Raw genomic sequence first — 19,733 nt, 5'->3', positions numbered from 1 at the left:
GGGAGTCTGGGACGGGGCTCGCTCTGCGTGTGCCGGGGTGGGGGAGTGAGTCTGGGACGGGGCTCGGTCTGTGTGTACCAGTGGTTCTGGGACGGGGTTCGGTCTGCGTGTGCCGGGGGTGAGGGGTTTTGGGACGGGGCTCGCTCTGCGTGTGCCGGGGGTGGGGCGTTCTGGGAGGGGGCTCGCTCTGCGTGTGCCAGGGGGTCTGGGACGGGGTGCGCTATTTGTGTGCCCTGGCTGGGCCGGAGCCCCTCTGCATGCCCTGGGCTGGAGCTTGCTGCATGCCGGTGTGGCTGCCGTTGGGCTCCTCTCCTGTTCCCGGCCGGCGCTGGGCTGGCCCGAGCTGGGACTCCCCCAGGGATCCAGGTCGACGTCCCCTTTTCCTGCAGGGCTTTGGAGCTTGGTTTTCAAACCGATTTTCTCTGCCGTTCCGCGGCTCCTGCGCCCTTGGTACCTGGGCTGCGGGATCCCGGCCAGCATTCCCCGCAGCCTCTGGCAGACTCTGGGTCACCAGCCCCATGTCAGAGAGCGGGCGATGCCACGGAGCACCTAGGGAGTCAGGGGCAGAGCCGGGCGTAGAACCCAGGAGTCCTGACTCCCAGCCTGGGGCCTCAGTCTCTCTCTCTGTATTCATGCCCCCTCAGGGCTCCACGGTCATCTCTCCGCAGCCCGCAGTGTGAAACCCAGCGTTCCTCCTTTCCCTGGGATCTCTCCCTCTCCTGCTGTATCCGCTCGCTCTCCCCCACTCCCCAGCCAAGAGCCCTGGTACAGCCCATCTCCTCTTGCCCTGTTTAAGTCACCTGGACTGCTCGTCCTGGGGGTGCAGGGCTGGCTCCCACACAGCCCGTCCAGCCACTCTTCCATCCCAGTCTCCCATCCCACCCTGCCTGGGCCCTGGGGGGAACTCGTGGGGCTTTGCCATCTCGTGTGGGGCATCAGGCAGGCCCAGGAGCCCACAGTCAGTGCCCGACAGGGACGCAGCCGGGAAGTGGGATATCGGCTCTGGCAGGAGAGCCATGCTGGGGCTGGCTGTCATGTGGGTGGACGCAGGGCAGGACTCGCCCGGGATCCAGGTTAGGGAGGGGATTATAATGGCTAGCCATGCCGAGGACAGGGCACCTAGAGGGCAGGGAGTAACCCCAGCCACTCTGCCCTGTTCAGCGGCTGCGGGGGCAGATACATCCCCTCCACCCCACCCCGGAGCACGCGAGGGCTGCCCTAAATCGCACCCCAGCCTCTGGGCCTTTGCAAAGGGTGCAAAATTGTTGCACTGCTCTCTGCTCCTGCCACGTCCCTTCCGGTCTCCACTCTGCCGGCAGCTGGCACAGAGCCCTGTGTCTGGGCAGAGGGGCTGCCTGCACCAGGGGATGCCTGCCTGTGGCCCCTTTGTGCCCGCTCAGCTGGGCAGCACGGGGGCGCGGTCTGCATTTAGCGTGTTAGGCGTTCATCTCGATGCAGTGAAGTGCCCCGGGAGCCTTTCCTTTCCGCCCGTCGCCTGCCCCCCACCCCTCGCCCAGACTGGGATGCAGGGTGGGTTCTGGAGGACGAATCCAGCCTTCTCCTGCCGCAAGGCGACGAGCTGGGCTAGCCCCTTGTGGCACCGAGGGGCTTTGCCACGGCAGGTTGGTTTTGGTATTAATACTGAGGGGTCCTTAGAGGGAAATTAACGCCACGGAGTCCATAGCCTTGCTCCCTGTCCCTGACAGCACCGGGGAAGCCCTGCTCTTGGAAATCAATACAGACCCTCCTCCCACACCGGCTCCTCCCACACCTGCTCCTCCCCTGCTTTCCTCCTGTCTGCTGCTTTTCCATTCCATTTGTTTTCTCATCCTTCTCTCCATTCTTTTGTCTGTCCTGTCCCAGCTGCCAGGTTCTCTGACATTTTATTCACGGTGAGGAGGGGCTCCGGGCCCCCGGATGCTGAAGGGCTGCAACCTGCCACCAGCCAGCCCTGCCCATCTCCAGCTGTCACAAACCCTCCGCCTCCCCAGCGTAAGTAGCGGGTGTGACTGGGGCCTCTGTGGCAGAACAATCAGCCCTGCAGGTGATTGTTCCCTGGGGAATGGGCAGCAGATCCCGGTGTCCAGGAGCCAAGCTAGAGAGACGGATCTGCCGCCTCTCGTGCTTTGAGAGCGAGTCTTGCAATGGGTGCAGTTTTCCTGGAAGGCCCGGCTCCCGGAGACGCTCACGTTGCAGGGCTGCCGGCCTGAGACAATCAAACAGGACGAGCCAGGCCCTCAGAATCCGGAACGCGGCCTCGTCAGACCTGACTGAGATTTAAAAAAAAAAGACCCAATGAAGGTTGGGTTCCATTTCGTTGCCGCCTGGTTTCTGTGCCTTTAGGTTACTTGCCAAGCTTTTCTCCGCAACCACCACCGCGAGGCAGGTGGTGCCGGTTGCGGGTAAGCTGAGCCTTTATTGGTAATCACCTGCCCCCAGGAGCTGGGGCTTCAAGAGAGAGCAAACATTGCGAGACTCGCTCTAAAGCCCCTGCCATGCTGCCCCCTCCCCAGCATGACCTCTTCCCTTTCATCTCTACCCTCGGCCCGTTCCTGCAGTACTTGTCTGAAGTCAGTCGGCATTTTCCCTGGGATGCTGCCTGAACTCTTCCCTAAAGCCCAGGGGAGCAGAGCTGAGCATTTCTCTCCCCGCTTCATTGGGAACTTGTTTGCTGGCTTAGCCCCATGCTGCCTTGCGCCCCTCCAAACAGCAGCGTTATAAGCTGGATTTGCCAGGATCGCTCCCTTCTATTGATCGTCCCAGTACCAGCCTCCAGACTCGTTGTGCACAAGAGGTCACTGTATTATTTGTATTACCGACACGTCCACGTGCCCCAGGACCCCACTGCACTAGGCGCTGTACAGACACAGAGCAAAAGAGGGGGCGGGCTAATCATTACAATCCCCAGAATGGCAAGGTACCGCCGTGCACCCAGCCCAACTCACGCAGCGAGTCCATTGCAGGGCTGGGATTTGAAGCCAGGCGTTCTTGGCTCTCAGCTCCCTAGGGAGCCCTGACACTAAACCACAGACCAGTCCCATTCCCCAGGGTCATAGGCAGAGCGCAGGGCACGCTGGCTATCGGAACCAGTGCGGCTGGACCAGCCAACTCGAAAAGCCCCCTGGCCTCCCCGCAGCTCCGGGCTCTTCCCCGCACTCCTCCTCTCCGTCACGCTTCCATTCCACCTGTCTCCTCATCCTTCTCTCGTCTGTCCCATCCCAGCCACCAAGTTCTCTGATATTTTAAGCATGGTGAGGAAGGGCTCTGGGCCCCTGGAGGCTGAGGGGCCGCAGCCTACCGTAAGCCAGCCCTGCCCGTCTCCAGCCGTGGCTAACCAGCTTGGTCCCCAGCGTAAGTAGCAGGGCTCGGGGGCCTGCGGCTCGGCACTGGAAGCGCTGTGCTTGTTTCTGTGGTCGCCATGACCGGGTGAAGTCGCCCGTCGGGTGCCTCCCAGCTGCATGCGGTGGGGACTACGGCTCATCTGCCCCTTCGCTAGCTTCTTTCAGGGCTCCTGGTCTGAGTGCCGGGCATTTGTTCTGTGCTCTGTGCGTGGAGGCCGAGCTGGACACGACTTGTGGGGACTCCCCTGCCCTGAGCCTTGAGCCTGCCATCCCAGGGCAGCCAGCCGGGGACGTTGCCCCGAGCTTTGCCACCGCTCTGAGCCTGGGCAATTCCCCCTGGTCCGAGTGGCAGCTGACAGCCCCGGTTCTAGTCAGGCGTGCCTGCTGGGATTGGGCAAGCAACGGGCCCCAGGGTTTTCCAGTGGGACCGAATCACTGTCCCTCTTCCAGGCCAAAGCAAAGGCCTCTAGACATGCTCTGTCTCCTTCAGCTTGAAAGGAACCAGGCCCCTTCTGGTGCGGTTCTGCCCACCGCAGCCCCTCACCAAGGTGGGGCCGGTTAGGTCCCAATATGGGCATCCGCCACCCCCATTTCACCGCTGCCAAATGGTGCCCGGGCCAGGAGCTGGCCTCCCTTCGCTGGGCTAAACGGCAACAGGGTGTGCCCACCCCACGCCCGCTGCAGAGCTGACTGCCACAGCGACCACAGTACCCGCCTGGCAATGCTGCGCCATGAGCCCTGCACACCGTTGGAGCAAAGCCGGTGTGGGCCGCTCCGCTCCCCGTAAGCCACCCCACCACGGGGATGGGGGGGTCAGGGCTGGTGCCCCTTACTCCTTTCCAGCATGGTGCCAAGGGCCGGCAGGGCAGGTATCAAGGCTTCTGCTGGTTTTTGCCTTTAGAAGCAGGCTCGTCCCTGACTCGGTGGTGCTGTCTTTGGGGCGGGGGGGGGGTCTCGGGGCCACATCTCCCACCAAAGAGGGGCCATTTGTGTCCAGCTAAAACATGAGCTTGAGCTAAAACTCTCCAGCTGGGGCTGGAACAAACTCATCCCTGCAGGTCGGGCACCGAGGGGAGCCAGGAACATGCAGTCCCCAGTGGATTACTAGGGCCATAAACAAAAGCGGGGGGCTTTCACCAGCCCTCCCCTTCCCGAACCCCTCCCTGGCACCTCGATCACAACCCTGCGTGGTCTGCGCTCCGGAGAGCTGGATTTTTGAATGTAAAAACAACCGGCGCTCTCCCCTTTTCGGCTCCTCTGCTCAGCCGGAAGGTGCTGGGGAGAGACCCGTGCCCGAGGGGCTCCGCCCGGCCTCGGTGCTGCCGTGACTGGGTCTGGCGGGAAGGGCATGCGTCCCAGGCCAGGTGAATCCCGCCTTTCCCTGGGCTCCTCCCCGTGTCTCTTTTCCATTCCATGCATCTTCTCACCCATCTCTCGGCCTTCCCGGGCCAGCCGCCAGGTTCTCTGACCTTTTGAACACGGTGAGGAGGGGCTCCGGGCCCCCGGACACTGCCGTCAGCCAGCCCTGCCCATCTCCAGCTGTCACGAACCCTCTGCCTCCCCAGTGTAAGTAGTGGGGCTTGGGGAGGGGGGGCTGCGGCTCGACCTCAGTCACCCAGCTTGGATCCGCCCTGAAATCTGCCCTGGCAGCTGCCCCGGGGCTGGGTCTCAGTGTGTCCTCTCCTGGCACGGAGCCCAAACCCGTCCGCAATGCCCAGGTGGGAACCAGTGGGCTGGCACGGCAGCATGGAGGGCCACTGGCAGAATCGGGGGGTGGAGCAGGGGTACCAGAGAGGGCTGCGGGTCAGGACTGAGGGGCGTCGGCAGAGCTGTGTGGGGAGCCCAGGGCTGGGGTAGCGGGGGGGCTGCGGGTCAGGACTGAGGGGCGTCGGCAGAGCTGTGTGGGGAGCCCAGGGCTGGGGTAGCGGGGGGGCTGCGGGTCAGGACTGAGGGGTGTTGGCAGAGCTGTGTGGGGAGCCCAGGGCTGGGGTAGCGGGGGGGCTGCGGGTCAGGACTGAGGGGCGTCGGCAGAGCTGTGTGGGGAGCCCAGGGCTGGGGTAGCGGGGGGGCTGCGGGTCAGGACTGAGGGGCGTCGGCAGAGCTGTGTGGGGAGCCCCGGGCTGGGGTAGCGGGGGGGCTGCGGGTCAGGACTGAGGGGCGTCGGCAGAGCTGTGTGGGGAGCCCAGGGCTGGGGTAGCGGGGGGGCTGCGGGTCAGGACTGAGGGGTGTTGGCAGAGCTGTGTGGGGAGCCCAGGGCTGGGGTAGCGGGGGGGCTGCGGGTCAGGACTGAGGGGCGTCGGCAGAGCTGTGTGGGGAGCCCAGGGCTGGGGTCGCGGGGGGGCTGCGGGTCAGGACTGAGGGGGGTCGGCAGAGCTGTGTGGGGAGCCCCGGGCTGGGGTAGCGGGGGGGCTGCGGGTCAGGACTGAGGGGCGTCGGCAGAGCTGTGTGGGGAGCCCAGGGCTGGGGTAGCGGGGGGGCTGCGGGTCAGGACTGAGGGGCGTCGGCAGAGCTGTGTGGGGAGCCCAGGCTGGGGTAGCGGGGGGGCTGCGGGTCAGGACTGAGGGGTGTTGGCAGAGCTGTGTGGGGAGCCCAGGGCTGGGGTAGCAGGGGGGCTGCGGGTCAGGACTGAGGGGCGTCGGCAGAGCTGTGTGGGGAGCCCAGGGCTGGGCTGGCAGGGGGGCTGCGGGTCAGGACTGAGGGGCGTCGGCAGAGCTGTGTGGGGAGCCCAGGGCTGGGGTAGCGGGGCGGCTGCGGGTCAGGACTGAGGGGCGTCGGCAGAGCTGTGTGGGGAGCCCGGGGCTGGGCTAGCTGGGGGGCTGCGGGTCAGGACTGAGGGGTGTTGGCAGAGCTGTGTGGGGAGCCCAGGGCTGGGGTAGCGGGGGGGCTGCGGGTCAGGACTGAGGGGTGTTGGCAGAGCTGTGTGGGGAGCCCAGGGCTGGGCTAGCAGGGGGCTGCGGGTCAGGACTGAGGGGTGTTGGCAGAGCTGTGTGGGGAGCCCAGGGCTGGGCTGGCAGGGGGGCTGCGGGTCAGGGCTGAGGGGCGTCGGCAGAGCTGTGTGGGGAGCCCAGGGCTGGGCTAGCAGGGGGCTGCGGGTCAGGACTGAGGGGCGTCGGCAGAGCTGTGTGGGGAGCCCAGGGCTGGGCTGGCAGGGGGGCTGCGGGTCAGGGCTGAGGGGCGTCGGCAGAGCTGTGTGGGGAGCCCAGGGCTGGGCTAGCAGGGGGCTGCGGGTCAGGACTGAGGGGTGTTGGCAGAGCTGTGTGGGGAGCCCAGGGCTGGGCTGGCAGGGGGGCTGCGGGTCAGGACTGGGGGGCGTCGGCAGAGCTGTGTGGGGAGCCCAGGGCTGGGGTAGCGGGGGGCTGCGGGTCAGGACTGAGGGGTGTCGGCAGAGCTGTGTGGGGAGCCCAGGGCTGGGCTAGCGGGGGGGCTTCGGGTCAGGACTGTGGGGCGTCGGCAGAGCTGTGTGGGGAGCCCAGGGCTGGGCTAGCGGGGGGGCTTCGGGTCAGGACTGGGGGGCGTCGGCAGAGCTGTGTGGGGAGCCCAGGGCTGGGCTGGCAGGGGGGCTGCGGGTCAGGACTGAGGGGTGTTGGCAGAGCTGTGTGGGGAGCCTGGGGCTGGGCTGGCAGGGGGGCTGCGGGTCAGGACTGGGGGGCGTTGGCAGAGCTGTGTGGGGAACCCAGGGCTGGGGTAGCGGGGGGGCTGCGGGTCAGGACTGAGGGGCGTCGGCAGAGCTGTGTGGGGAGCCCAGGGCTGGGGTAGCGGGGGGGCTGCGGGTCAGGACTGAGGGGTGTTGGCAGAGCTGTGTGGGGAGCCCGGGGCCGGGGTAGCGGGGGGGCTGCGGGTCAGGACTGAGGGGTGTTGGCAGAGCTGTGTGGGGAGCCCGGGGCTGGGCTAGCAGGGGGCTGCGGGTCAGGACTGAGGGGTGTTGGCAGAGCTGTGTGGGGAGCCCAGGGCTGGGCTGGCAGGGGGGCTGCGGGTCAGGACTGAGGGGCGTCGGCAGAGCTGTGTGGGGAGCCCAGGGCTGGGGTAGCGGGGGGGCTGCGGGTCAGGACTGAGGGGCGTCGGCAGAGCTGTGTGGGGAGCCCAGGGCTGGGGTAGCGGGGGGCTGCGGGTCAGGACTGAGGGGTGTCGGCAGAGCTGTGTGGGGAGCCCAGGGCTGGGCTAGCGGGGGGGCTTCGGGTCAGGACTGTGGGGCGTCGGCAGAGCTGTGTGGGGAGCCCAGGGCTGGGCTGGCAGGGGGGCTGCGGGTCAGGACTGGGGGGCGTCGGCAGAGCTGTGTGGGGAGCCCAGGGCTGGGCTGGCAGGGGGGCTGCGGGTCAGGACTGAGGGGTGTTGGCAGAGCTGTGTGGGGAGCCCAGGGCTGGGCTAGCGGGGGGGCTTCGGGTCAGGACTGGGGGGCGTCGGCAGAGCTGTGTGGGGAGCCCAGGGCTGGGCTGGCAGGGGGGCTGCGGGTCAGGACTGAGGGGTGTTGGCAGAGCTGTGTGGGGAGCCTGGGGCTGGGCTGGCAGGGGGGCTGCGGGTCAGGACTGGGGGGCGTTGGCAGAGCTGTGTGGGAAACCCAGGGCTGGGGTAGCGGGGGGGCTGCGGGTCAGGACTGAGGGGCGTCGGCAGAGCTGTGTGGGGAGCCCAGGGCTGGGGTAGCGGGGGGGCTGCGGGTCAGGACTGAGGGGTGTTGGCAGAGCTGTGTGGGGAGCCCGGGGCCGGGGTAGCGGGGGGGCTGCGGGTCAGGACTGAGGGGTGTTGGCAGAGCTGTGTGGGGAGCCCGGGGCTGGGCTAGCAGGGGGCTGCGGGTCAGGACTGAGGGGCGTCGGCAAAGCTGTGTGGGGAGCCCAGGGCTGGGCTGGCAGGGGGGCTGCGGGTCAGGACTGAGGGGCGTCGGCAGAGCTGTGTGGGGAGCCCAGGGCTGGGGTAGCGGGGGGGCTGTGGGTCAGGACTGAGGGGTGTTGGCAGAGCTGTGTGGGGAGCCCGGGGCCGGGCTAGCGGGGGGGCTGCGGGTCAGGACTGAGGGGTGTTGGCAGAGCTGTGTGGGGAGCCCAGGGCTGGGCTGGCAGGGGGGCTGCGGGTCAGGACTGAGGGGTGTCGGCAGAGCTGTGTGGGGAGCCCAGGGCTGGGGTAGCGGGGGGGCTGCGGGTCAGGACTGAGGGGCGTCGGCAGAGCTGTGTGGGGAGCCCAGGGCTGGGGTAGCGGGGGGGGCTGCGGGTCAGGACTGAGGGGTGTCGGCAGAGCTGTGTGGGGAGCCCAGGGCTGGGGTAGCGGGGGGGCTGCGGGTCAGGACTGAGGGGCGTCGGCAGAGCTGTGTGGGGAGCCCGGGGCTGGGCTGGCAGGGGGGCTGCGGGTCAGGACTGAGGGGCGTCGGCAGAGCTGTGTGGGGAGCCCGGGGCTGGGCTGGCAGGGGGGCTGCGGGTCAGGACTGAGGGGTGTTGGCAGAGCTGTGTGGGGAGCCCAGGGCTGGGCTAGCGGGGGGGCTGCGGGTCAGGACTGAGGGGTGTTGGCAGAGCTGTGTGGGGAGCCCAGGGCTGGGGTAGCAGGGGGGCTGCGGGTCAGGACTGAGGGGCGTCGGCAGAGCTGTGTGGGGAGCCCAGGGCTGGGCTGGCAGGGGGGCTGCGGGTCAGGACTGGGGGGTGTCGGCAGAGCTGTATGGGGAGCCCAGGGCGGGGCTGGCAGGGGGGCTGCGGGTCAGGACTGAGGGGTGTTGGCAGAGCTGTGTGGGGAGCCCAGGGCTGGGCTAGCAGGGGGCTGCGGGTCAGGACTGAGGGGTGTCGGCAGAGCTGTGTGGGGAGCCCAGGGCTGGGGTAGCGGGGGGGCTGCGGGTCAGGGCTGAGGGGCGTCGGCAGAGCTGTGTGGGGAGCCCAGGGCTGGGGTAGCGGGGGGGGCTGCGGGTCAGGACTGAGGGGCGTCGGCAGAGCTGTGTTGGGACATGCTGGCGGGAGGAGAGTTTTGCTCAGTTCAGGTGCTGACGGTTCACGCTTGTTTCCCCGGAGTGCTGGGCTCCGGGCTCCTGCCCAGCCGCCGGAAAGGCGGGTGTCCCGGGCGCCGGGAGTCCCGGCGCGGATCGTTTACAGGGCTGGATGACAGGGGCAGACACGGGGAATGGGAGCTGCCGTGCCCGGCTGCTAGCGCTGAGCCAGGGGTGGGGAGCTGAGCAGGGAGGAGCAGGCATGGCCGGCAGGCTCCCAGGTAAGGGCTGGTTTGGCTGGGGCCGGGGAAGGATTTGGGGAGTCTCTGGAGCGGGCTGGGGTGGGGACAGAGCGTTCCCTTCCCCTGAAGGCTCTGCTGGGTGCCAAGGACGATTAGCCGGAGCTGATGTGGAGGGGCAGGGATTTGAATTAACTCAGGGGTGGGGGGCAGACCTGGGGCAGGGGAGCAAGGCTCAGTAGGGGTTGTGGCACTCGCCCCAGGAGGGCATGCTGGGTGGTTTCTGGGCAGCGAGGCCTGGCGCTGGCTGGCTGATCCCAAGAGGGTATGGGCTGTTCAACCCAGGGCCCAGGGCACGAGGTCCCTCCCGCAGGGCAGGGCTGATGTCCTAATACAGCCACAGCCTGGCGCCGTTCAGGGGGCCTAGTTCTGCTCCCGTCTGCGTGGTGTGAATCTGAGAGAGGAGCTGGGGTTACACCACAAGGGCTCAGCCCCAAGGGCCCCTCACATCTCCTCTTCCTCGGAAGTGTCAAGGCCCTGGGCCGGGATCCTGGCATCCAGCTGGGCCCGGACACGGCATGCGCCGCGTGGTGCTGAGCGGGAGGGGGCTGTAGTGCGTGGGCTGGGTGCGGGAGGAGCAAAGGTTACCAATGCCATTGGGAATGAGGGCAGTGAGGCAGGGAGGCTGCAGGGGAGAAGGCTCCTGCGCCCACGCTGTGGAGGGGACCGGGGGGGCCGGTGCCAGAGCAGGGGCAGGGATGGCGAGCCAGCGGATCTGGGGGACAGCCTGGAGAGCACGTAGGGTAGCACCTGGGTCCGGGTGAGGAAGTGAGCAGCGGAGGGCAGGGGGCCTGTGGGGGAAGCCCCATAGGCAGGGAGTGAGGAGGGGCTGGGGATTTCAGCAGTGGGGCAGTCGCATGGAGGGCCCCAGGCAAGAAGGATGGGTGCAGGCTCTGCGGGGGGGTGGGAGTGTGTTGGGCAGAGGAGCGGGGATGGGCTTGCCCCTGGGAAGGTCCCTCTGGCCCAGGGGGAGAGGGTAAGTCCCTCCTGGATGTTCCTGTGGGTCTGGGCCAGGCCTCGCTCACCCTATCCCTCTCCAATGGAGCCAGCTTCCCCATTCCACCGGCCAAGGGAGCCAGGAGAAGCCTGGCACACGGCGCCCAGAGGGGCCGCAGCGTTCCCACGCCCCCTGGGCCTGCCTGTCCACAGAGATCGGCTGGCCTGAGGGTATAGCTCTAGATGCAGCTGTCCAGCCCTGGGGTCAGTGTGTCCGTGCGGGGAGCTGTCCTGGTCTAACCACAGCAGTATTGTCAGCCTGAGCTGGGTACCTGGACTGTGGCTACAATAACAAGACTAGTAACTAATAACCGAGCCGTCAGTTCCCCACGCAGACGCGCCCAGAGACGTGCAGCCCCAAAATGCTATTCACACGCACCCTGGCTCCACCGGGCCTTGTGGCTTAGAGGGGCTTTCTTAGACACTTCCGAAAAATACTATCAAGCCATTCTAGAAATCAGTGGGGGAGCCCCATCTGGCTCTGGTGGGCAGGACCAGGCCCCTCATCTCAGTGCACAATGGGAACGAACAAGGGCCTGGAATAACACTCCTGTAACGAGCGATTTAAAGGACTGGGCTCGTTTCCCTTCGTGAGGCGACAAATAAGAGGGGACCGGCTAAAAGCATATGAAACAATGGCCAAGCTAGAGCAGGGGAAGCGTCTGTTCTCCCATCTCCAAACACAAGAACAAGGCGACATTCAGGGACACTGAAATTCAAAACCGATAAAGGGAGCTGCTTTGTCACACTGTTAGCCGGTGGAACTCCCTGCCACTGGAAGCAGTTGAGGCCAAGAACAAGAGTCAAAAAGGATGAGACGGTTGTGTGGCTAACAAGAACCTCCAGAGTCAGCGCAGTTAATGGCAGCGAATTTGAGAAGGGATAGCGAAGCTCGTGCTTCAGGGCTAAAACCAGTCTCGGGCAGGGATGGAGGGCGATGGATTAGCCCCCATCTGCCACTGTTGGCTTCTGCTGAACCATCTGGGGCCGGCCACTGATGCAGCCAGGAGCCCGGACGAGACGCGCCATGACTGTGTAACTCCTCGTGCAGGCCAGCTGGCCCCTCGCCCTTGCCCGCGGCAGGTGGGACACGCTCTGCCTTGGCACCGAGTGAGCGCTCACCCCGCTGGCATTGATGCCTGGTGTGCCTCCCGTGTATTCCCCCAGCTGTGCTAGGCAGGGAGGGGGTGTCCCCACGCACCACTCCTTGCAGGGGCTGCTCTGTGGGCGAGCAGGGACCATGGCCAGACAGCGAGAGAAAGGGGAACCGGGGTGCCTGGCAAGAAGAGCCCCTCTAGGGCAGGCTCCAGGCCCCTAGGAGCTTTGAGGCCGGGGGCACCGGCTAGAGGGGGGGTTAGACTAGAACCCCCCACTGCACTGGATTGAAGGGTCTCAGGGCCTGCATCTCCCCTCCCTCGCCCCGCTGTGACTGGGAGCGGGGCGGGACGCCCTGACCCCAACCCCTGCCCCCTGGAGAGGCTCAGCTCCGCTCTGCCCCAGCACAGGAGGGCACAAGGGGCAGGGCTGGCTGGCTGCCAGGCCCGTGGGGAAGGAGGGGGGATCCCAGCGGGGCCCAGGGGCAGGAAATGGATGCCGCGGGGCAGGCCAGAAGTTTCCGAGCGCCGCAGGGAGCTGATAATGGGCGCTGAGCTAAATGGGTCATGGGCTTCTCCCAGGCCCCCTTCCTCCCCCCAGGCCTGCTTCACAGCAATGGGGGCAGGCATGGAGCACGGGGGGTGGGGTTTGGGCATGGGCTGCAGAGCTATGGGGCTTGGCTGGGCAAGGGGCACCAGAGGGGTGGGCATGGGGCATGGGAGGGCTGTGGTGGGCATAGGGTGCAGCAGGCTTGTGGCCTTGGGCTGGGAATGGGGCGTGGGAGGTTTCTGGACCTGGGCTGGATATGGGGCACAGGGGAGCTGGTGGGCATGGGGCGCGGGAGGGTTATGGGGCTGGGCCGGGAGGGTGTGAAGAAGGGGCTCGAGCTGACTGGTTTTTCAGGGCATGCTGCTCTGGTGGGCAGTGCCCGGTTGTGGGCCCTGGAGGCAGAAGCCCTGGGGGCGCCCACCAGGCAGGGCCAGACGGGCGTCCCCCGTATGCGCCCCCCAGACACACACCCACACACACAGCGCCTCGGCCAGGGCAGAAGGGCGTGAGCCCGTGTGCCGGGCTCTGCCCTGGACCAGCAGACGGTGGGTCGCGATGAGCCAGCCCACCCATGGGTAATGGCCAGTCTGGCCCAGGGGGCCATGGGCTCCCCCCGGTGCCCGCCCCCTGCTGACACCCCCCCGTTCTCCGCCCTGCAGCCCGCAAGCAGGAAATCATCAAGATCACCGAGCAGCTGATCGAGGCCGTGAACAACGGGGACTTCGAGGCTTACGCGTGAGTCTCCGGGGGCCGAGCGGGGCTGGGTGGGGGGCTCTGCGGGCGGCCTGGGCAAGGGCCCCCTCTACCCCCCCGGGCCATGCTGAGAGCCAAGCCCAGGCGGGGGAGGAGGCAGGGGCCCTGCCCGCCGGGTGGGGAGATGGGGGGTCCCGGCGGAGGGGCAGCGGGTTCTCTCTGGGTGGGGCTGGGGCGCGGCCAGGCGCCCGGCCCGGTGGCTCACCCCCCAGCTCTTCCCTTCTAGGAAGATCTGCGACCCAGGCCTGACGTCATTCGAACCCGAAGCCCTGGGCAACCTGGTCGAGGGGATGGACTTCCACCGATTCTACTTCGAAAACCGTGAGTGAGCGTGCCCGCTGCCAGGGCCGGGCTGGGCCCCCCGGAGCCTGCACCCAGGGGTGCCGCCGGCCGGCCCAGCTCGGCCTCCAGGCTCACCTTGGCCAGCCCAGCGCAGGGTTCGGGGGCCTGCTGGCCGGGCTTGGCTCAGTGCCCGGGGTTGCTGGCAGCCGGCCCAGCACGGTGCCCAGTGGTCGTATCGGCCAGCACGGCACAGGACTTGGGGGGACCTGCCCCCTGGCCCCGCTTGGCGCACGGAGGTCCTGCTGGCCGGCCTGGCTTGGCGCCCAGGGGTCCTGTCAGCCCAACCCAGCTCAGCACCCAGGGTCCTTCTGGCTGGGCCCTGGCCCTTGATTTGATGCTCAGAGCAAGACGCCTCCTGGCTCCGACTCAGTGGGCCTCACCACAGCCGTGCCCCCAAGACCTGCCCCCTCCCCATGATCCTCCAAGAGCTGCCCCCACCCCAGGGCCCCCCCATGACCTGCCCCCACCCCAGGACCCCCCACGACCTGCCCAGGCTGTAATCGCGTTCCCCGGGCTCACCGCTGGTCCCTTGGGCTCGTCCCCCTGGCCCGGGGGTGCAGGCCGCCCCCCGGCTCACAGCGGCTCTCTGCCTCCCCAGTGTTATCGAAAAACAACAAGCCCATCCACACAACCATCCTGAACCCCCACGTGCACGTGATCGGGGAGGACGCCGCCTGCATCGCCTACATCCGCCTGACGCAGTACATCGACGGGCAGGGCCGCCCCCGCACCAGCCAGTCCGAGGAGACCCGCGTCTGGCACCGCCGCGACGGCAAGTGGCAGAACGTCCACTTCCACTGCTCGGGGGCGCCCGTGGCACCGCTGCAGTGAAGGTGAGGCCAGGGCCCGAGCGACCCCCGCCCGCCGGGTGGACCACCCTCACCCCCACCGGTGCCGCTCCAGGGACGATGAGACCAGACCCAGAACCTCCCTGACCCAACCCGGCCTCCCCTCTCCGCCGTGCTGCTCTGGAGACGGTGGGACCAGAACAGAAACACCCCTGCACCCCCCCGGCAACCTAACCCACTGTATAACATTGCCCCCTCCCCTCCGGCCACCAATGGTGCTGCTCTGGGGAAAGTGAGCCCAGAACCAGCCCCTGCTGACCCAGCCCTGCTTTGGGGCTGTGCCCACGAGGAGGGACCCTCGACGGGGTGGGTCAGCAGGTCTGGTTCTGGTGGAAGCCCCCAGCAGGAGAAGCCAGTCACAGGCCCGGTCTACACTAGGAAACTCTGCTGGCTTGGAGAGTGACAAAACTCCCCTCCTGCTGTGCCAGCCAAACCCTGGTGTAGACGCAGCTGGCAAAACTCCTGTGACCTCCCGCCTCGTCTGCCCCGGGGGCCGTCCCGGCGCGGGCTCTGCGGGGCAGGCACGGCCCACGGCATGTGTGTGTTTGTGTCTTGCAGAGCTACCGCTGGCTGTTTTGGTTTCATCCCGAAGGAGACGGTGATTTGAGCTGAGCCGCTAGCCGGGAGCAGCGGTGCCAAGCACGCGCCCGCATGCACGTGTCCCCCCCTCCCCCCGCCCCTTTCCAGTGCCTGTGTTTGCAGAAAAAAACCCAACAAAACCAACAAAAAAATCAACAGCAACAAAAAAAACCAACCAATCAACCCCGCCCCGAGCCCAAGCCCGGCCGTGACCTCTCCAGACCCAGCCGCCCCCTCTCCCCAGCCCCCCCCGTGTCCGTCCAGCCAGGTGAACAGGTGTTGCGATGAAAATGTTCCAAAACTCTGATACAAACCTTCCTTCCAAAGCCCCGCGCCGCCCGCCCCCCGCGCTGCCCGCCCCCGCACTGAGCGGCGCTCCGCCGAGACGACTTGCATTCTCTGTCGAAGCATGGACCTTCCCCGTGGTCGTGTCCCGTGGTCGTGTTTGCGCTTGGACATCTGTGACCTGTTTTTCGAACCGTTCCTCGACAGCGGACTCTGCTCCCGAGCGCTCGGGCATCCCCGGATCTTCCCCTTCTAGCTGTGCTTGTGGATTGTTCTGATGACGATGACGATGATATTACTATTCTTCGGACGCCTCGTTCGTTTCTTCTTTGGTGGGTTTGGTCGCTGGAGCCGTGGCTTTGCTGGGCCTGGATGCCCACCCCGGCCCCCCGCTAGCCGACGGCTGGCTTTCCCTATACACCGCCGACCCGGGGGTGGAGAAGGGGGTGTCGCGAAGTGGAGATATGCCAAATTCTTGCCAAGGCCCAGATCTTGTGAGATGAACCCACTCCCCCGACCCCCTCGCCTGCTGGTGACGTGGCTATGCCGGGATTTGCTCAGGGCCGGTCCCGAGGTGGTGGGGAGTGGCGGAGCTTGGAGGCCTGGCACGGGGGTGACACGCCAAGGCCTCTCTCTCGGCTGTTGCTGGACGCTGAATCTCCAGAGGGACGGGCAGGGCGGGGAGGCCCTAGGTGGAGCGCTGAGTGCGGCAGGGCCAATCCTGCTCCCCCAGCGGCCGCAGGGGATCTCCAGCGTCCCAGCAACCCAGTCCCAGGGGAGCCGTGGTCTCCAGCTAAGCCCACCTCTGGCCAGCACTCCGTCAGATTCCCCGCAGGGGAGAGGAAACCGAACGGGGGTTTCTCTGGTCCTGTCTCCAGCTCGAAGGCCTGGGCTCTGGGGCTGGACTCCCTCAAAAGCGAGGGGCCGAGCTGCCCTTCCATGTGCCTGCTGCATCTGGGTCCCCTCCTCCTCCTCACCCTGTCCATGTCCAGTGAGCTGGTGCCCCCCATCCCAGCTCAGCCCTTTGCCACTGCTGCCCCCGGGATGTTCGATTGGCCCCTCTCCCAGAGAGGGGTTGGCTGGACAGTCCGGGCTGAGTCACAGGTCGGGGGAAAGGGGACAGGCTGGGGCTGGGGTGTTGAACGGGCACAAGGGGCCAATGGTGGGCTCCCCCCCTCGTCAGCGCCCGACCTCTGCTCTGTAGAGCCAGCTGGGCTTACAGCCCCTCAGCGTGTCGCTGAGCCCGGCCTTGTCCCGTTTTCTGCCATGGCCGGCTGTGCCCGTGGGCCGTGTGAGTGCCAGGCGACGGACCCGCGTGGGGCGCGCTCCAGAGGTCCCAGTTAAAGTGGCCTTTGGGGAATGGGTTGGGGAAGACCCTGGCACCACCGAGGTCTTGGGCAGGGGGCTCGTTCCTGGAGCCCTGCAGCCTTGCTCCCAGCTGGGCCGCTGGCTCTGTGGGATGGGGCTGGGCGTGTGCCCTGGCAGGGCTCGCTCAGTGGGGTCCTCGGAGCCACGTGGCGCCCGCGAGGCAAGCCCAGGTTTGGTGTGGGAGGCAGGGACGGAGCCTGTGCCTCCTGACTCCCTGGGCAGCTTGGCGCACATGGGATGGCTCAGGGATCCCCGTCTCCCATGGCATGAGCAGGGGGCAGAGTGTTTGGGCACAGAGATGGGTCACAGGCAGGTGGGCGGGGCTTCTGGAGGTGGCAGGGTTTTGGGGGTGGCACTGGGGGTAGGTGGGGACAGTAAGTGTGGGGCAGGAGGCCGGCGGTGGTCCAATGCGGTGAGCAGGTGGGGCAGGTGTAGGTCAGGGTGAGGCAGGGGCCGGGGCAGTAGGGGGTGCGACTGGTGGTGGGGCAGTGGTGGGCGGAGCAGTAGGGGAAGGACGGGGGCAGTTGGGGTGGGGCAGGGGGCAGTGGGGGGCACGGGGCAGGTGGGGGATGTGATGGGCAGTCAGGACCAAGGGAATTGGATAGTTTGCTCACAGGGCAGCAGGAAGTCCTAGAGGAGCAAACGGGGGACACGTCGCTCCAGACCCATGGTGCCAGCACTGCCCGGTGGAAATGAGGGGCACTGTGGGTCCAGGTGACTGGCCATGACGTGCAGAGTGCGGAGGAGAACTGCCCGGGGAAGGGGCAAAGCCCACTTGGCATGAAAGTGCCCAGGCAAGAAGCAGGTGGGAGAATCAGGCACAGGATGGGCGTGGGGGCACGTGCCCTGTGGGGATAGGGCACAGGGGGTGCAGTGTGCTCTGTGGGGATGGGGCATGGGCCTCATGGGAGTCGAGTACAGGATGGCGCATGACCCACGGGGATGGGGTGCAGGGGGTGGTCTGCGTATGGTGGCAAGCCAATCCGGGCGTTATCGTTTATATCGGGGGGCAGAGCATGGGGGATGGGACGGGCGCTGTGGTAATGGGGGGCGGGTGTGGGGCTGGCCGGGAGGGCCCGTGCTGACCAGGAGCGGTAACGCTCGGCCTCCCTTTGCTATTGGGAGGGGGCTCTGGGGGCTGAGCTACAGCTAGAGAAATTAACTGCACCACATCCCCAACTAACCCCCCCCCAACTTCTCTCCCCCCCCCCCCCCCAGCCCGCGGCCACAACCGCCCTTTCCTCTTCGCGGGCTGGGTGCTGCGTGGTGCCAGCCGTGGGCGCGCCCTGTGCCCACGCTGGGCGATTGCGTGCGAGCAGGGCCCGTCGCGAGGGGCCGGCACAGTGGCTCTCGTGCGCCGAGCCGAGGGTATGGTGGGGGGGCCATTCCCGTCCCGGGGCCGCGCGCTCTGGGCCTGCGGCGATCTCCGTGCTGTTTGTCGCGTCTCGGTGTGAGCACAGTTGTTCGTCTCGGTGTGGTTACCAGGACCTGGCGTCTCCTTGCCTCGGGCGGTCGCTCCCCACGGACTGCCCAGCAGCCGGGGTTTAAGGAGAGCATCTCCGAGCACCAAGACCGCCCCTTGGCTGGGCGAGGCACGTCTGTCCGCCCCACGCAGCATCTGCAGCTGGTTGAACCCGCGAGGCTCAGGGCCGCCGGGCGAGAACCCACCTTCTGGGCAACCCGACCACAGGTCGATCGTGAAGGGGCCGGTTCGACCCTTCCCACCAGTGGGGAAACTGCCCCACGATGGGCCCTGTGCCTTCGACGAGCAGCACGTACCGGGCCACCATCTTTCCAGGACAGTCGCCCCGCTCGATGCCATCCCAGCGGCTGGTGGGGTGAGCGACCTGGGGCTGCACCTGGCTGACCCGCCCACCGCCCCGAAGAGAATTCCTTTCCCCCAGACTCGGCCCTAGAGGAATCGCTGAGTTTCACACCAACCCCCCCGGGCCACTCCGTACGTCCCTTCCCCACACTGCCAATGGTCGTCAGCCGGGCTCCAGGGTCCTAGCGGCGAAGGACAAAGGCGAGTCGAAACTCCCCAGGCTCTTGGTCGCCGGTGCTGAGCGGTCGTGACAGGCGGCACCAGCTGCTCGGAGACTCTCCACGGGCTCCCGGCCCTGTTGTGCACCTGCCCCGGCCGGGGCCTATTGCCGGTGAGGGGCTCGGCACACGGCACCTTCCCTTCTCCTGGGACGGGCAGACGGGGCCAGTCTTCTCCGCCAGTCGGCCGGCCTGCACGGCACAGAGCAGAGAAGCTGCATGGAGCCCATGACTCCGCTGGGCTAGAGCGGAGCTGTCAGCTGGACGTCCGGGCGCGAGTGCTGGAGGCCGTGGAGGCTCACCACCTTCTCCTCTCCCCAGCCGGGTCGCAGGAAGGGCCAGCCGCCTGGTGGGAGGCCGATGGAGGAAGGTGGGAGCCACGGAGCAGTGAGCCCTGCCAGCATCTGAGCCTTCACCTGCCTGGGGCCCGGCTGCAGGGCCGGCTGACGCCACGGTGGTGCAGCAGCCTGGAAAGCCGTCCCCACAAGGTTGGGTTTTCAGGCTGTGGAGGATGGTGGGTGGGTGAGCCTGCCGCCAGCTTGGCTGACACAGCAGGGGTCTGCGTGCCGGCGCTAAAGCAGGGAGCTGCCTCAGCTCCTCCATGGAACGGGCATAGAGTCGGGGACATGAACCAGCCCCCCCATGGCGTTGTGCGCGGTACATTAGGTGTTTTATGGTACTGCCTAGGGACCCCGGCATGGCCCAGGACTGCATGGTGCCAGGTGCTGTTCATTATTAGGTGTATTACGGTTATGCCTAGGAGCCCCTGGTGTGGCCCAGGACCCCATGTTGTTATGCATGCTCCATTATTAGGTGTATTACGGTAGTTGTAGGAAGGGGAGAGGGGCCCCTCTGGTATGGCCCAGGACCCCATTGTGTTATACGCGGTCCATTATTAAGTGTATTACGGTAGTGCCTAAGAGCCCATGGCATGACCCAAAACCCCATGGTGTTATGTGCTGTGCATTATAAAGTGTATTATGGTAGTGACTAGGAGCCCCTGGCATGGCCCAGGACCCTATAGTATTATGCGTGGTCCATTATTAGGTGTATTACTGTAGTGGTAGGATGGGAAGGGGGGCCCCCTCTGGCATGGCCAAGGACCCCATGGTGTTATATATGGGCCATTATTAGGTGTATTATGGTATCATGGTACCAGATACGGTCCATTATTAGGTGTATTATCGTATCATGGTTCCTAGGCACTGTTATTAGGTGCATTACGGCAATGCCTAGGAGCCCCTGGCAGGGCCCAGGGCGTTATGTATGCTCCATTATTAGGTGTATTCTGGTAGTTCTAGGAGGGGCTCTCCAGCATGGCCCAGAAGGCCGTGCTGCCCAT

At 66.6% G+C, this 19,733-nt stretch overlaps 1 protein-coding gene across 9 annotated transcripts in view; it reads left to right on the top strand.

The window, feature by feature from the left end:
• CAMK2B (calcium/calmodulin dependent protein kinase II beta) overlaps positions 1-15,286 on the top strand; it is a 147,207-nt gene extending 131,921 nt beyond the window's left edge. For all 9 annotated transcript variants that reach the window (XM_037886476.2, XM_037886475.2, XM_037886473.2 and 6 more), the window contains 4 exons: positions 12,833-12,908; positions 13,153-13,247; positions 13,867-14,101; positions 14,675-15,286. In XM_037886476.2, the coding sequence (XP_037742404.1) occupies positions 12,833-12,908; positions 13,153-13,247; positions 13,867-14,099 (404 nt within the window). In that variant the 3' untranslated portion in view covers positions 14,100-14,101; positions 14,675-15,286. The remainder of the gene's footprint in view (positions 1-12,832; positions 12,909-13,152; positions 13,248-13,866; positions 14,102-14,674) is intronic.
• Positions 15,287-19,733: the final 4,447 nt, after the last annotated feature.

Source organism: Chelonia mydas, chromosome 26 (assembly GCF_015237465.2).
Source record: "Chelonia mydas isolate rCheMyd1 chromosome 26, rCheMyd1.pri.v2, whole genome shotgun sequence".
Classification (NCBI taxonomy): Eukaryota; Metazoa; Chordata; order Testudines; family Cheloniidae; genus Chelonia; species Chelonia mydas.
This window is presented reverse-complemented; position numbering and strand designations above follow the sequence as displayed.